The following is an 18,146-nucleotide window of genomic DNA, read 5'->3' as shown; positions in this document are numbered from 1 at the left end:
AAGGATAATATTGTCTTTTTAATAAAAAAAATTATATATTCCATTCCACCTTATTCCACCAACCAAACATAGAAATAGTAATTCCTAAGAATTTCTATTCCATTCTTTGCTATTCTATTCCTTTGGAATAACAATCATATTCCATTCTATTCCGCGAACCAAACGGCATCTAAATTCAAAAATTAACTCATGACACTAAAAAATTAACAAATCTAAAAAAAGACACTTCAGTGTTATTTATTAAAAAAAAAAAGAAGTTTCCACAAAATAAAATTTTGAATATCAAATTGCGTACAACCTTTTCTTTCACATACAGTAGATTGTGTACAACTTCATATACCAACAATTATTGCTTGTTAATCATCTAATTTCTCATTCATCCCCTTCCCACCCTTTGCAGAAATTGATTTCTACAAACTCAACTTCACAACAAATCAACAAATCAATTAATTTTCAATAAATAAATAATTAACTGATGAATTTAATATGGATGTACATTAGTGGTGAAGAACCCGACCCGATACGGCAAATAAGTTTTCCGTTTATGCTCCTCTTTCGTCGCTCTATTTTGCACGTACAACCGCTCGTGCGCCGACCTCGGCGGCTTTTTACTGCTCTTCCCCTCCGTCACATTTTCACTTTTCTCAACCTTATTCGCCGGCTTATTACTCATCGTCGCAGTTGCTATTACTGAAGAATCTGGATTCCGGCTGTGGTGGTTGTGGTGATCATGCCGCAAAAATACGAAAGCATCCTTTCCGTCGCTTCTACTTCTGTGAATCAATTCTCTAAATCTCCTCAGCTTCGAAAACCCCGTAGAATTGCTCTTTCTACATGCCTTCTCCGATTCCTCCACAGCTTTCTTCGTCCAAGGGCAGTATAATCCTTCTGTATCCTCCGAAGATGACACAGAGGAGCCGCAGTCGCCGTCGCGCTCTTCCACAAACACCTTCTCCAATTGTTGCCGGAGATCTTTGTCAAACAGAGGATAAAACGGCAAGATCTGGCCGTCCTGGAATATATCGTCGGCTGATATCGGTGATCCATCAGGATTCGTACAAACAAAACTAAACTCTTCCTCCTCTTCTCCTACTTCTTCGTCGTCGTCTTCTATCGGTATTTTTTCTTCAACTCTGTCATCATTTACATTCAATTTCAACCTAAAATCTTCCTCAAACTTACCGGTGACCGACGAATCGAAACTATCATGCAAGGAGACAGCCGAATCCGAACTAACCTGCATTTTTCTGTAATCGACTATGCAAACACACTATGAAATTCCTTTCTACTTCGAAAATTGATTTGAGAGAATAAGTTAAAAAAGGAATGAGATATAGAGGCGGTGAAAATTACGATCGGTGGGCCGGTGGCCGGCTTAATGGAGAGAAGTAGAAAGTTTGGTGAAATGCGGTTATTTTTGGAGTTGATCTTCGTGATTGTTTGGTTATTGTTCTGCGGGTTTTATTTTATACCATTAAAAAGAAAAATTAAAAAACGGGCGAGTCATTGACTCATCGGAGCATATTTGAATTTTGACGGTTCGCGAAGAATATTCCGAGTTAAGTGGTTGACAAGTAAACGTGTCTTTACCATATCCTTACTACGCGGAAGCTTCATTTGCTGCCCATGTGTTGTGTTGCTTTTTACCTTTTTCCTTTCTTTTTCGTGATTTTATTTTTTTTACAATTGGCAAAAAATGACCACCAATAATTGATAAGGACATTTTGGCTTTATAAAAATAAAGATTTTAATCTTAATTTTCAAAAATATTTCTTGATAAATTAATAATTTTGAAATATATAAAATAGGCTTAATGCTTCTTCAGCCTTCTTAAATTTGTCAAAATTGGTCATTTTACCCCTCCAACTCATCGAATGTTCTATTTACCCCCTTAACTCTATAAAAATAGTATTTCTCACCTCCTTAACTTATCCAAATTTGTCATTTTACCCATTCTCAACTCATCGAATACCCTATTTACCCACTTAACTGCATAAAAGTGATATTTCTCACCATTTATGATCCTATTTACTCTCTTAACTCCATAAAAGTAGCATTTCTTATCCCTTTATAGTAGTAAAAAAAGTTGAAAATGGAAAGAAAGAATAAAAAATACAAATAACAAGAACATTAATATAAACAAGTTAAATACATTATATGTAGGGATAATGTACCAAAATAGGCCTATGATTTTTTGGGAAATATTAATTTAGGTTCCACTTACAAAATAGCATAAATATAGGTTTAATATTTAAAAAAAGTTATCAATTTAGGCTTCGATAACGGATTGTAAGGGATGAAAAATATCACTTTTATGGAGTTAGGGGGTAAAAAGAACAATCTATGAGTTGGGGTGATAAATGGACAAGTTGAAGGGGTGAGAAATACCACTTTTATGGAATTAAGGAGGTAAATAGGACATTCGATGAGTTGAGGGAGTAAAATGACCAATTTGAACAAGTTAAGGGGCTGGAAAGCATTAGACCTATAAAATACAATAAGATGTAAGGATAAAAGGTAATTTTTCAACTTAGCTTGCAAAATCAATTTACTTAAATAAATTTTATGTATCACTATCAATCTATTTTTAAAACAATTAAAGATTAGCATTAAAAATTGACATGTGTTAAAATTACGAATCTTAAATTAATTGTATAAACTAGATTAAACCTTTTACCATATGAAGTAAAAATGCAGCAAAAATTTAAGGGTATGCTTGATAATAAATTTTAGAACTTAAAATATTATATAGAAACATATTTTTCATTGTTTAAAACAAGTCTAATGATTCAAATTAGTCATTAGAAAAAGGGTTAAGGTGCAAAAATACCCTTAACGTTTTGGGTAAGGAGCAATTTTACCCCTAACGTCTAAAATGGTGCAATTTTGCCCCTAACGTTGGAAGTCAAGAGCAATTTTACCCCTAACGTTAATAAATTGGGTCAATTTCAGACACTATTATAAAAACATATATTTTTGTTCCTTATTCAGTACCAATTGCATAACAATTCGTTCTGAAAAAAGGATTTCATGTTTTTTATAATTTAATAATAGAATTTGAGGTTAATATTTATAAATTTGATGAATTTTTTGAATTTATTTTGTCTAATTCGTACAAAAAGACAGTATATTTTTTTATTTTTTTCACATCCCAACATATGTTTATGATTTGTTACTGATAAAATGACACACGTATGAAGTGTAGATGACAAGATTCATGCCGAGAAGACAGTTTGATGAATTATTTCTCAAATTGATCCAATTTATTAACGTTAGGGGTCAAATTGCCCTTGGCTTCCAACGATAGGGGTAAAATTGCACAATTTTAGACGTTAGGGGTAAAGTTGCTCCTCACACAAAACGTTAGGGGTATTTTTACACCTTAACCCTTAGAAAAATATAGGAAAAACATGTTTTATAGAACTCTACTCCAAACAGTCAATAACCTGCCATTTTTTTAAAATTCAGAATTTCATCGAACGCCATTTAATTTATTTTGTAAATATAAATTTTCTATAAATACAATTAGTTATATAATTTGGATTTAAAAAAAAAACTAAAGGTATTACTTTTTCCTGCTTAGGCAATCATCATAAATTTTAGTAGAAAACAATTATTAGAGAATTCTAGAATTCATGCAATCATATACTCCATTCGTTTCATAATAATTGTCGTTTTGAGAAAAAAAAATTGTTTCAAATTATTTGACGTTTTACACTTTTCAAGGAGCATTAAATGTGTTTTTTCCAACTTTATCCTCATATAATAAAAGGAAAGAAATTTGCAGAGAAATTTAAGCATTAATTGCAAGAGGGTAATAAGGTAATGTTTAACTACTTTTTAGGCTAATTAATAGGTTTCTTAATATTTGTGTAGAAACCTTAAAAGACAATTAAAATGAAACAGAGAGAGTAATCACTAATAGGAATTGACTAATAATGATTTTTTGAATGAATTTTTTTTAATGGTTGTGATATTAGAAGAATATAAACATATTTATGTCACACTTATAAAGTATGAGCCATCACCCAAGGTTAGAATTCACGTGGGATCATTATAGGGAATCAACTCCCGATACGATCTAGTGTCACAGTCTTGATCCGGAGATCTCCACCGATCACATCAAAGATCAATCTGTTACAGCAATCACTCGTCTAATCTTGTCAATCACAGACCAAGTGGGTTTGAAGGATACCAAACCCCGATCCATGAGCCACGTAGCACAACATGCTACAAAGTTTATAACCGCCCTTTCATAGCTCGACAATAAGACACCCTCCAAGATACACTACTTCATTTATATTCACTAAGCTTTTGTCATAGTTTTGATGTATTGTTATGTTCATCCTCTGTTATGACTTATGCATCAGGCTGGGTTAGCCGGCTTCAACTCCTTTTTTTGACATTGTTTCTAGCGTATTTCATGCTTATAATAGGATTTTTAGAATTTAGCCACATCAAGTTGAATAGGTTTAATTTTGGTTATATGGATCTAATTGACGATGATGATTTCTTCAATCCTTCTTCCAATTTTAATCTTGATGAAAAAAATTAAGACAAAAACAAATACTGAAAGCCAAACATCGAAAAATATATTTTTTTCCGACAAAAAAAATTCTTATATCCAATATTTTTCAAAACACAATATTTTTCTATAAATAAATTTATCCTAATAATTAGTTTCTAACTTGTTTGTAACACAACTTAAAATTTTATGCTGGGTGAAAAATCATGTATTCTAATAAATTAACATATTTAATTAAAATTTTAAATTCAACTTATCATTTAATTTTAAAGGCAAAACTGTGTATATTTTAAGGATCAAGCCTCTGATTAATATGTTTCTACATTGAGTCCATGATCATTGATTTTGTTATCGATTCAGCCCTTATTTAACTTTTTCATTGAGTTTGGGAGACACGAGCCTTTGAGAGATTCGACTTGTTGACGTAGAAATTTCACTTCTATGTGGACAAATAAAAGAAATTTCTTAAATAAGGGAGAGAAAGTAAAAAGTAAAAATAAATTACAGAATCCACTAGGTTTTTTCAACCTCATTTTCAAGTTAGAAATTGAGTTTGGAAGAACCTGCTCTAGAAATGAATTTTGATGGTAGGGAGAAGATCGATTTGCTATTCTAATGCTGGAAATCGCAAAGTAGGAGAGGAGAAAATCGAGTTTGGAAGAATCTACTGGAAATTGATTTCTGTCATTTTTTTTTTTTACTTTTTATTCTATATTTTTCCTAGTCAATAAACTCTTATTTTTATTTATCAATGTCAATAGATCGAATCGTCCTAACGATGTATACCATCCAAACTCGACGAAAGGGCCTGTTTGGTTCAGCTGTTAGCTAATAGCTGTTGCGGTTGCTGTTAGCTGTTTGTAGTTGCAGTAAGCTGTTAGCAGTTGCTGTTAGCTGTTTGTTATTAGCTGTTTAATTACTAGTGTTTGGTAAAATTATATTGAACTGTTGCTGTTCGGATTTAAAATGTCTAAAATGGACATGTTTTAAATTAATCAACTATTAAATTATAAAAGGGAAAATGTGAAAAAATGTCCATAACGTTTACAATTAGGAATAATTTTACTCTTAACATCTAAAACTGTGCAATTTTACCCCTAATATTAGCAAGTTGGGTCGATTTTAGTGATTTAATAATAAAATTGAAAATTAATATTATAAATTTGGTAAAATATTTGAATTTTTTTTGTCCAACTCGTACAAAAGACACTATATATATATATATATTATTTTCTTAAAAAAAATCGCGTCTAATCATATGTTTGTGATCTGTTACTAACGATGATAAAATGGTGCACGTATGAATTGTAGATGACAATATTAATGACTAAAAAAACAATCTGATAAATTATTTCTCAAATTGACCCAACTTGTTAATGTTAGGGGTAAAATTGCTTTTGGCTGCCAAAATAGGGATATAAATGCACAATTTTAAACATTAAGGATAAAATTACTCCTAGCTATAAATGTTATGGATATTTTTGCATTTTATCCTATTATAAAATAAAAAATGTGTTACACAAATTAATAAAACTAATCTATATAAAAAACAAAAATTTATTTAACGCAACAAAACTTTATTCTTCCGGTAATTATGTTGTAGAAATATAAATAATGTTAAAGAATAAACATATTTTGTGGAAAAAAGAAGGATAATTTTGTCAATAACAAATAACTACAAACAGCTGTTTATGAAAAGCTCCAAATATGAGCTTTTCGTGAAACGCTCCAAAACGCTGCAGTTTTCAGACAAAACGCTAAACGCTGCGGTTATATAACCCTAACCAAACGCTATATTTTCTGCGGTTTGGAGTGAAACGCTAAACGCTCATCCGAAAAGCTAAAACAAACACCCACAAAATATACCTATTTTACAGAAGAAAGTGTCTAGATCATGCATGACGCAGAGTAATATGTTAATATAACCACAAAATCATTCGTGACGTCATGGTTTATCCAACTTGTGAAATAGAGTTCCTTCTTGGAAATTAACTAGTCATTGTTTAAGAAACTTATTTTTATTGTACTTATTTTTTTGGCATTACATCCATTTAAGTCCTTAAACTAAAGCTTCAAAATCAATTAGAACCCTAAACTATCAAAATCATCAATTAAATCTATGAACTAAGTAAAAATCATCAATTGAGTTCCTATTCTATCCTAAAATCGAAAAATGTGACTATTTGATATAAACTGTAATAATCTCTGTGTTGTTCAAAATGGGTTTGGGAAATAAGATATGAAACTGTTCAACCGAATGATTTTCGATGAGGCCTTAATTGAAGATTTTTGTTTAGAATGGGGACTGAATTGATGATTTTTAGCTAGTTCATGGACCTTATTGATGATTTTGATAGTTTAGGATCCTAATTGACTTTGAAGCTTTAGTTTAGGGATTCAAATGGGTGTTATGTCTATTTTTTTTTATGGGCAGTGTCTGTTAATTTCTATTTTTTAAGAACTGATTTCTGACTTTCAAATCTAAACATGAGATAAAAAATGTTTGATAAAAATTTAAAATAATTATTTTTAGATAAAAATCAATTAATATCTACTATATATTCGTAACAGCTAACAGCAATAACAAACTTCAAATAGAAACAGCTAAAACAAACGGATTAAAACGTCTAATTAATCAATTAATTTAATTAATACTCACACCTCATTGTTTATTCTACTTCTTTTTAAAAAATTAAAAAAAAAAAATTGTTATTCGTTGAATACGAAGTCGCCAAATGACATACGGATCGTAGCTCTTGGATCATGTTTTTTTAATATAGTATTGGTAGAGGTAATAGTTTGGGAAAATTACACAGAAATTCATTTTTGAGAAACTATGTCAAGTCATAATTTTGGATTATATCAAACAAGTAAAATCAGTACTTTTAATATATTTTAAGGATTGAAATTTATAAATTAGGAGGCTAGAATATATTTTCTAGGGTTTATGATTCATGAATTGAAATCTAGAATTTTTAAATTAGGGTGTAAAATCATAATATATAGAAAATAATGACATATTAAGAATTAAGTTTGGTGATATAATTTAGTTGTAATTTTGTGTGTGAGCCATGGAGGCTTTTGGGTGGTTTTGAAGGGGATTGTGGATCAAGACTATATTATTTTATAGTTGTTGAAATTGACTCTCTTCAATCAAGTTATTCAAAGAGGTTTTTCTAGGGTGTTACATATCTTGGAGATACTAAGGTCCATTTGGTACTTCTAATATGGATTAGAAGTTGTAATTGTTTATTTTCAATCTTGATGACATACATCTTAATAATCATGTAGAATTTGGTCATTCACCGTTAGATTGAGACTTATCAGAATTCTAAGATGGAGATTCAAAACATCGTGAGGCTTAAATTTAATAAGCCTAGATTTAACGGTGAATGACCAAATTCACTTGGTAATTAAGGTGCATGTGAACATTCCTGTGTTTATTATTATGTTTGGTTAGTCACATCGTTTTTTCGTAACGAAATCACAAATACATCACTCAATTTTTCTTCATAAATTTATGTAATGGGCATTACGAACAAAATAAGCATGAATCCTTATTACGATTAATCCTTGTATTTTTATTACTAATTGCGAAATACAAAAAAAGAAAACATGAAAACATAAAAACCAAAAAACCAAAAAAATGTGAAAACGTGAAAAAACAAAAACGAGAAAAAAACAGAAAATCGGAAAACGGGAAAAGGCAAAGAACATGAAAATATGAAAACGAGAAAAATATGAAAAACAAAAAAAAATTGCGAAAATGAAAAAACGGAAAAGAAAAAAAATGAGAAACAAAAACGGAAAAAAACATGAAAATACAAAAAAGAAACAGAAAACAAAAATATACGAAAAACGCAAAAAAACAAACAAGAAAATTGCATTTAACTAATATAAACATACATATTGTAATGACATTTGCATTTTATCAATTTTATTAAAATTTGCCAACCAAACATGACAATGAATACATTATTCCGCTCCATTGTATTACACATTTCATTACATTACAACATTGATTATATTATATTAAAATACAATGTACCAAACGGATCATAAATGTTTCTAGATGTGTTACATGTCTTAGAGATCTTTTGGAAGAAATTTGACATCTTATTCAAACTTTGATATCTTCTAGAAGATATTAGGCGGTAATTGAAAAGCTTCGAGAAATTATGAAACGAAGAGATGTATAACACCTAGCTCTTGACAAAAACAAAAATCTATAACTAACTTTTCAACTAATCTTCTCGTCAAATTCATCTATGATCACCTGTCGAGATTGACTAACTTGACCAACTAAAGAAGTCATCATCCATATCAATAACCTTCATAAGGAGCTAATGTAGCCGACAATAGTACATTTGATGACTGTAGTGAAAGTATGTGAAGATGGAAGTTGTGCAAGTTGCACAAATCCTATTATGGACAAAGAAAAAAGGCAACCCTTACTTACTTAGGAATCCATAGCAATGGTCCTAGTAAGGGACACAAAAACAAGATACACGAAGGTAGAATAACTGGTCTATGGAATGGTCAATACCTTCGAAAAGCTCTAAAACTACTTCTAAAGCCATTCCATAATGGTACGAATAAACACATCCCTACGAAAAGTACTTCAACATGGTCCCTACAAACGTAAAGTTTGAGCCTATAAAAGCCTTGAAGGCTCAAGCATTAACAAATCTCATGGTAGAAATTCCAGAATTTGAGTCAAGTGAGCAAATCCTACCAGATGTGTGGGAAGTATTTATGGATGAAAAATCAAACAAAGATGGATCCGGGATCAAAGTTTGCATCACATGTCCGAATAGGATCACCCTTCGATAGATAAAAACTTTAACCTTCCATGCATCTAATAACACGACAGGATATGAGGCAGTACTTAAGGGAATCGGGATTCTCAACGTAATAAAAATAGATTGAACCATCCTAAAAAGCTACTCTAAATTAGTGTTTAGTCAGATCCCCTGCAGTTATTAAGCCAACGAATCATTAATGAAACAATAATTAGAACTTACAAAGCAACTCATGGCTTCATGAGAATAAGAAAGAAGAAAGTTGGAAATCAAACGTATTCCAATGGAGGAAAATTGTGAGGCAGGTCACTTGGACAAGATAGCATCGACCCCAGATAGGTCACGAACCTCTTATTGCAACATTGATGTCATATCACAAGCAAACATCATCAAAACCAATGGGAGAATGAAGGATCATCGTCAAAACGAAATAATGGTTTACGACCAAATTTTCATTTTATACATAGGACACAACCACACCTTGAAGAGGAACCAGCTTAGAGGAAGCCACCGTAAAGTCAAGAGTGGGGATTCCAAACGACACGGGAAGCAACTGGGAGTTCACGTGTGTCCCAAGATCAATGTGGCCCTTCATATTTGGAAGCTCGATCCTCAATGAAGGATGTTTCTCCGAAATCTGAACAACCGCATTCACATGAGAATCTTTCTAAGATTGGACCTCAACAACAAATCTTTTATACAAGGGTGAGAAAACCTTCAAAATCTATAGTCATCTTCCCCACTTCAAGAAGGATTGCAGACGTTCTAATTTTGGGACCTCCGGAGATGGAAGGAAATTCTTGATGTTTTAGCGGTGGATGTTGCAACCACATTTGAAGCTAGAAGACCTTTGGTGGTTGGCCCTCTGACCATTGCAACTACTTGCCTCTGTCTCGCTATGATACGAGCAGTGTTCTAAAAGTCGGCCAAGTCGGCGACTAATCGGCCGACTAATCGGTGAAATTCAGAACACTGACCGATTTTTTATAGCTGGGCGGGTTAAGTCGGGGGTCCGATATATTTCCGCCTAGGCGGTTCAAGTCGGGGTAAATTGGGGCAAGTCGGGTTAGGCGGCTAAAAATCGGGCCAGACGGCTAAAAATCGGGTCAAATCATAAAATTATAAAAATTTTACTACAAAATAAATAATACAAATAATTAATGATCACAACAACAACTAAAAATAATAAAACTAATTTACATAGCACTAAATAAAATTAATTTCAATATATTAGATTACGAATATTAAATATTTTGAGAAAGAAAATAAAGAATTATTTGATGAATATGGAGAAGGTAGTAGACGTTTTTTTTTATGAATATTTATGGATATTTTATTATTTATTTAAAGAAAATATTTATAATATTTATATAATATTTATTAATATTATTTTTAGATGTGATAATTTATATTTTAAATGTGTTTATATAATATTTATTTAATTATAAATATAAAAAATAGAAAAATACATATCCGATTAATCTTTTGAGGTCTTGTCGGCCCGACTAGCACCTTACGACTTTTACAACACTGGATACGAGCATGATCACTCATATTAAAAGCCATGCATACACCCAAAACATAAAAATATAGCAAAGTTAAAAGAGATGAATCATCTTCAAGAACTTCATGATAGGTCCTCTCCAAATAGGAAGATGGATCTGGTATCATTCTTCACAACACAAAGGCATCCCTTGTTGATCAAATCCAACATCTCCGTCAATGCTAGAAAGGAAGGCCAAGATTTCCTTTAAAGATTACTCCTCCTCCAAAGTCAGTGCCTTTGGTTTCTTTCAAGTTCTCAAAAGTAGTAAAAGGAAAACCCTCTGAGTAAGGGCTATCTGTAGAGCCCTTTTTAGCAACCAACCAGAGCCATTTTTGCTTAAAGGCCTTGAAATTGTCTATAGTTTCAAATAAAAGAGCATACCATTAATTTTCAATTTTCCAATAATAGACATCATCTCCTTTCTTCTCAGTGAGTTTCCAAAACCGACAGAAGTCGGACTCAATTAATACCAAGCCTAAATCTAACAGTTTCTTCAATGTGAGTAGTTTTAGCCAGTCGTTGGGCGAAAATTGAAAGGGGCACAAATGAAATTCATTTAGAATGTCAATAGTAGAGCTCGGAAGGGGGAACCTTATCCTATAAAGCATCTGAACATAAAACCCAATAAAGTCATTTTCATCGTCATTATAGCCATCGTTGATGTGTTGTCTCAACCTATTACCCCTAGGTAGGGCACACATGGATACATGTCGCGTTTCATGTGGAGGTAAGGAGTGGTAGAAATTATGCTTGTTAAAGGGCACTGCAAGTCTCCTTGGTATAACTATGCTTAGTCGACTTTTCTATTTAAGACTACTATAATAATAGTAATTATTATTATTTGTGTATTTTTTTGTAATGTATTATCTAATAAGAATATGAAACAAAAGTTATATTTCGAATTATAAATTAATCAATATTATCCAATTTAAGCAGAAGTATAAGTATGGATTTTATAAAGTAAACTTTTATCTTTTTTTTTTTTTGAAGATAAAGTAAAATTTGATCTAAAACCAAAAAAAAAAATATTATTACATCTTTTTAAAATTTGCAAAAATAAAAGTCAGCTAATTCAATATAAATAAATAGTCAAATATTAAAGAATTGTTTGTTTTTCCATTAGAAGAAGCAATTGCAGTTTCTAATTTATGGGAATGAAAATTCTATATTCACTGCCCAGTTGGGCTACACCTAACCTAAGAGTAGAAGACTTTCAAAATAAAGGTATTCAAGTAAGAAGCTTCTAATTTTTAGATTTAGATTTGACTTACTCTTCATTAATGATTTTCCACCAACCTACTCCATAAATTAAATATGTTGTATTTATTTAACAAGCTTTTTTTTTTTTTTAAACTCTAATAATATTTTTCCTTAAAAATATATTAAAGACCCTTAGTTTATTTGTTGTTTGCTGTTAGAAAAGACTGGTTTCTCAAAAAGCTGATATTTTTTTATAAAAAAAAGCTACTCTTTAATTATAAAAGGCAAAAAAGAAATATAACCAAATACCTAAATCTCTCAATTTTAAAGTGAAAATGCAGACAAAAAGAAAAAAAAATGAATAACCAATCATCCCTAATTGTTACTCCCTCCAATGTTCCACTTTCAAGGCCAGCTCTAGGTATAGGCCTGGAGTGCAGTTGCCCAGTGCATAGGGCCAAAAGGGATCCAATTTTTTTTTCTACCATATATATAATAATAATTTTTTATAACAGTAGTTATAAAACCCATTTAGGTCTAAAATGGGTAAAAATAATATGGTATTTTAAGTCTAAAATTTTATTTTACATTTTCAAGTACAATTTTTATTTATTAAGAGCTCCTTATTTTTTTATTTCGCCTAGCCCATAAAATACCAGGACCGACCATATCCACTTTATAAGTCATTCTAGCAATTGAGTTTTTTTCTAGAATATAAGTCGTTCTAGTTTTCTAAGAATTTTTAGTTTAATTTTTCGGTTCAAGCATTACATTTTTATCTTGACCCATGTATTTTTGAAAATTCTAAGGTTTATTTCTCAACCATTACATGAGAGATAAAAAATTTTAGTTAACCAATGTAAATTTATTAATTTCACTCTATTAATTATATTTCTTAATTTGTGTAAAACACCTTATAATATTAATAACTTATATAATGGAATTGATGGACTATTATTTTTTTAGAGTTTTTTTACTATAATTAATTAATTAGGTCTAGTTGCACTTCTAGTTGACCCTTTCAAGAAAACTCTCAAATTTATCATCCAGGTTTTTGGGGTTTCTTTCAGTTTTAGCAGGAAGATAAGCTCATTCTTTACTTCTCTTTCGTTTTTTCTTTATTCAATAATGTTTTTGATCAATCTACTACTCATTCCGTTCCATTATATAGATCGTTTTAGAATTTGATTTTTCTCCAAAATATAAGTCGTTTTAGTTTTAAAAAAAAATTGTTTAGTTTTTCGGTTCAAGTATTGAATTTTTGTCTTGGTTTTTAAGGTATCTACGTGTTTTCTTAACATTTCAAAGCTTATTCCCTAACCATTACATAATAGAGATTTTTTTAAAAAAAAATTAACCATGTAAATTCATTAATTTGACTTTATATTAATTGTATTTCTTAATTTGTATGAAACACCTTAAAATGACTTATATGGAATGGAAGGAGTATTATATATGGTAGGTTTGGTAGTTTCTCTTTCATTTGAAGTTTTTTTGTTCTTTCTTGTATCCCGAGCCGAGCCACCTCGAACTAAGCTTTGATCGAATCTGACCGACTTTGACCTAGTTGAGCTTTTATCAAGTTTGTTCTTATCACATACAATTGTTGTTAGATATAATTTTTTTTATTAAATGGGTTTTATTCTTTATTTTGTCTAGGGTCATAAATTGTCACCACCGGTCCTTGTTTGTGATGTATTTTGTTCCTTATCAAAACGTAATTTCTAGCTAAACACTCAAAGTCTGAGTTTTTTTTGTGTCATTTTTTTTTATGGATTAAATCTCATATGAGTTGTGAATTGTCATGAAAACTAATAATAATTAATGAAAGAAAAGTTTAAAACAATGATATATATATATATATATATATATATATATAAATTAAAAATAATTGAGCTTGTTCGCGTACTTTCGAGTCGAACCTGAGGAAGCTTAGGCTCAGCTCGTTAGTACTCGAGCCGATCTCGAAGTCGAGTTGAGTCATTTCGAACCGAGTTTTGATCGAGCTTTCACCGAGTTGAGCTTGAATAATTTGCGAACTATCAAGGCTCATTGACACCCCTACTCGTCACCAATGTAATGACGTTTTTCCTTTTGCATCGATTTTGCTAATGAGAAAAATCACATGGTTACTTTTGCTCCGAATAATACTATAGATGACGATCTGCATAAACTTAAAACCACGCTGAGTTATGGGATCAAAACCATTACTCGTGACGGGTATGAGACGAGTATGGGAATACCTCCTAGGGTACCCGGTATCCGTTATAATTCTCTTATATATTAATTTCTTTTATTGTTTTTTAGATCTAATAGGTGAGATTTGAACCCAATATTTTGTTCTTCAACCATTGAGTGATACCACTAAACTATTTTATTTTTATTGATTAAAGTTTAATCTGTTCTATTTTTAGATGAATGACCTATGGATTGTTTATTAAATTTATACTTTGTTAAATTTGTATTTTTTTGTTTTGTTTTATGTATTGATTCTTAGGACTGGCCCTGAGGGTTGATTTTGGGGCAGTTTCCTAGGGCCCATTATCTTAGGGGCCCAAATTTATAAAAAAAAATCAGTTTTGTTTTGTTTTCTAATTTCAACCAATATTTTTTTTGGTAGGTAAAGGAAAGAAAAAACAAAACCCAGAAAAAACTTAACCCGGGATTAGCCTGGGAAAGCTAACCCCAACCAGATCATCAGACAGCAAAGAAGACAGGAAGCACGGAGGCGATGGGAAGGTAGAGACACCAAGCATCCTCTCCTGGTCCTCAACAGCAAGGCGGTCAGCAACCCTGTTCTGCTCTCTGAAGACATGCCCAAAATTGATGGTATCGAAGGAGGAACATAATCTTTTGATCCCTCTTAGTAAGTTTTGGCTGCCTAAATAGCTGGTCTTATTTTTAGAGATACTTTTAACAGCTTCAAGGTTGTCAGATTCCACCATCAACCTTTTTAACCCCAGGTTCTTAGCTAGCCTAAGTCCAGAGAAAATTCCCCAGAGCTTAGCAGTGAAAGAAGAACCCACTCCAAAGTTCTGAGCAAAGCCAGACACCCAAGCACCTCCAACGTCTCTTAGGACTCCACCAGCCGCGATCCTACCATCCGAAAGACAGGAGTCATCGGTATTTAACTTCACAGTCCCTTCTCCGGGTTTGCTCCAACCCAATAACTGGACCACCTTCCTCTGGCTAGCAGGAGGTAAACCCTCCTCTTTAAAGCTTTCAATAATCGTATTAATCTTTTTAGAAAAAAAACCATGTAAATTAGGAAAGGTAGATGCTCCTTCTCCAAAGATATCCGCATTCCTCCACTGCCACAGCTGGTGACAAACAACAGTAAAGAGAATGGCACCATGCTCAAGTTCAGGTAAAACCAACCCTTTAACTCCATCAATGAACCAATCTTGACCAGGGTAGGCCAAGAAATTAGGCAGCAAATAACCCAGAAGAACTTCCCTCCACACCTTAGTGCTCTTCTCACAGTCTCTAAGAGTATGGCAGATAGTCTCAGCCTGACCTTTGCATCTACTGCAGGTATCAGCTTCAACTAAGTGGCGTCTTTTCCTTTCCACGTTAGTGAGCAACCTGCCTTTAGCCCCAAGCCAAAGGAAACTCCTAATACGATAGGGGACCTTCAGGGCCCAAACGCTCTTCCAAACAGCTGAAGGCGGAGAATCCGAGTTTATATAAAAAGCCTCAAAAGTGGATTTACAAGAGAAAGCCCCGTTATTTGTATGGGACCAGCAATGCCTATCCTTATCATTCTCCTCACTGCTCACTTTAACACCCCGGATCTTCAGGAGAGATTCCAGTGACGGATCTCCATTGGCGGAGGAGAGAAACACTCTTCTAATAAAGACTTCCCCCCAAGCCAGGTATCGTTCCAAAAGCTAATAGATCTGCCATTGCCCACCGACCAACCAATTCCAGAGCAGAACTCGGAAAAAATTGCATTAACCCCTTTCCATAAGAAGGAACAACAAGGAACTCTATCTTTAGGACCCCCAAAAATTTTATCTTTTCTGTATTTACCGCATAACAACCAAACCCAAAGGGCCGACGGGGTCTGCCACATTCTCCATAGAAGTTTCATCAACAGAACTTTGTTATTATCTCTGGCTTGTCTAATTCCTAATCCACCTCTATCTTTAGGTTGACAAACATCCTTCCAAGGAACCAAATGAATTTTATTTCCTTCTTCCGAGTTCCCCCATAGGAAACGACGATTGATTTTATCCAGGCCATTAAGGACAGGCTCCGGAAGCTTACAGGCTTGCATTAAATGATTTGGAGCCGCACAGTTCACAGATTGGATTAAAGTAAGACGGCCTGCCAGAGAAAGGGAGTTAGCTTTCCAATTTGCACACTTCTTATTAGTTTTATCGAATATTTCTTTGAAAGAAGCCTTAGAAACCCTATCACTATGGAGAGGAACTCCAAGGTAGTTCCCGAAGGCCTTGGTAAGAGGGATTCCAGAAATCTCACTCAGTTTCTTACAGATCCTTTGGTCCATGTTTTTAGAGCACAACATCCTAGACTTCTGAATGTTAAGTTTTTGACCAGAAGCAGAGCAAAAGTTAGAAAGGATCTCCATAATCACACCAATTTGCTCTTCACTTCCCTCCACAAAGATCATCACATCATCAGCAAAGAACATATGAGTGATCAAAGGGCAGAATTTATTAATGGAAACCGGGTGAAGCCTCCCCGAACTGACATCATCTTGGATAAGATGAGTAAGTCTCTCCATGGCAATTACAAATAAGAACGGGCTCATGAGATCCCCTTGACGGATACCCCTGGAAGGAGAAAATTCCTCAGACATATCCCCATTAATCAAAACTTGAAAGACCGGAGAAGAAATGCAAGCCTCAATTAACTTCCTCCACTTATCCGGAATCTTTTGCTTTCTTCAAGCTATCCAAAATAAAACCCCAGTTAATCCGATTACAAGCTTTGTCCAGATTCGTACTAAGGGAAAACAAAGCCTCCCAATGACATTTACGGTTGGCCAGAATCGGATCAGCATAAACAATAGTGATAAAGAGAGGTTTATTACTAGGGAAGGTCACTTTACTATGAATAAACTGTTTATCAATCTTAACGATATCAAAATGAACCAGATTTGGCTTCCAAAAAAGCCAAATCCCTCCAGACCTGCCAGTAGCTTCTGATCTAACACACTTCCAATTTTTAAACACTCTAACCACCTCATCAGCTTTACTTCCACTGTGATTTTAGTTTCCAGTAAAGCAAAACAAGAAGGATTAAACTGTTTAATTAAATCTTTAACATGGATGCGGGTAGCCTTGCTAGCCGCTCCTCTAACATTCCAAACAAACAAATCCATAAGACGGAAGACTACTGACCTCCAGGCCCAATACCCTAGACCAGATATTTATTAGGGACTCCTATGAGCCTAGACGAGGTACCTGTAGGTCCCCTTTTGTCCAACATCTCCAAGGAGCTTTGTTTGTTCTTATGATTACCCTTAGGTTTTTTCATATTTATCTTAATAACCCCTATGGCCTTTTTATTTCTAGGTTCAACACAGGTTTTAGGGATACTAACCTCTTTGTTCTTCTCCTTTAATTGTAAGGCCTGGGCCTGAGGACAAGCCTGTGCCTCAACTTTAGACTCGAAGAGAGGGTTATTTGTCTCTACATTCTTATCTGCTGGTTCCACCGATTCTAATCCTGGCATACTCGACTCAAGGTTCTCAATAGAATGATCAGAGTCTTGGTCATCCTCAATAGAAAGAGCCCCAAATCTAGAACCTGAGCTGATGACCGCAACCTCACTGGTAACTTCTTTCATCTTAGGAGATGGCCTCTCCTTGTTCCCAGGACCATTCATAACCAGAGCAGTATTCTTAACAATGTCAGGAGGACAGTTCTGGACAACAGACGCTCGTGTCCTTCTTCTCCCTGACCTCTTAGCCACCATCGAAGGACCAAAATTCCTCCCTTCTCCTCGAACTTCCTCTTCTCTAGTCTTAACAGCTTCAACCACCTCCTCCACCATCTTCTTCCTTTTAGGACACCCCTCATACATATGCCCAAACATTCCACAC

The 18,146-nt window shown here is 33.3% G+C and overlaps 1 protein-coding gene across 1 annotated transcript; it reads right to left on the bottom strand.

Annotated features, from left to right (window-relative positions):
* Positions 1-243: 243 nt before the first annotated feature.
* LOC136230608 (uncharacterized) lies at positions 244-1,462 on the bottom strand. The gene has a single exon (XM_066019732.1). It carries the CDS (start codon positions 1,241-1,243, stop codon positions 482-484), a length of 762 nt encoding a protein of 253 aa, XP_065875804.1. The 5' UTR covers positions 1,244-1,462; the 3' UTR covers positions 244-481.
* Positions 1,463-18,146: the final 16,684 nt, after the last annotated feature.

This window comes from Euphorbia lathyris, chromosome 5, assembly GCF_963576675.1.
Source record: "Euphorbia lathyris chromosome 5, ddEupLath1.1, whole genome shotgun sequence".
Lineage (NCBI taxonomy): Eukaryota > Viridiplantae > Streptophyta > Magnoliopsida > Malpighiales > Euphorbiaceae > Euphorbia > Euphorbia lathyris.
The sequence above is the reverse complement of the archived record's forward strand: the minus strand, read 5'-3'. Positions and strand labels throughout refer to the sequence as shown.

What these genes read in the sequence shown, in the direction of transcription:
- LOC136230608 (XM_066019732.1), bottom strand. Translation starts at nt 1,243, where the DNA reads ATGCAGGTTAGTTCGGATTCGGCTGTCTCCTTGCATGATAGTTTCGAT.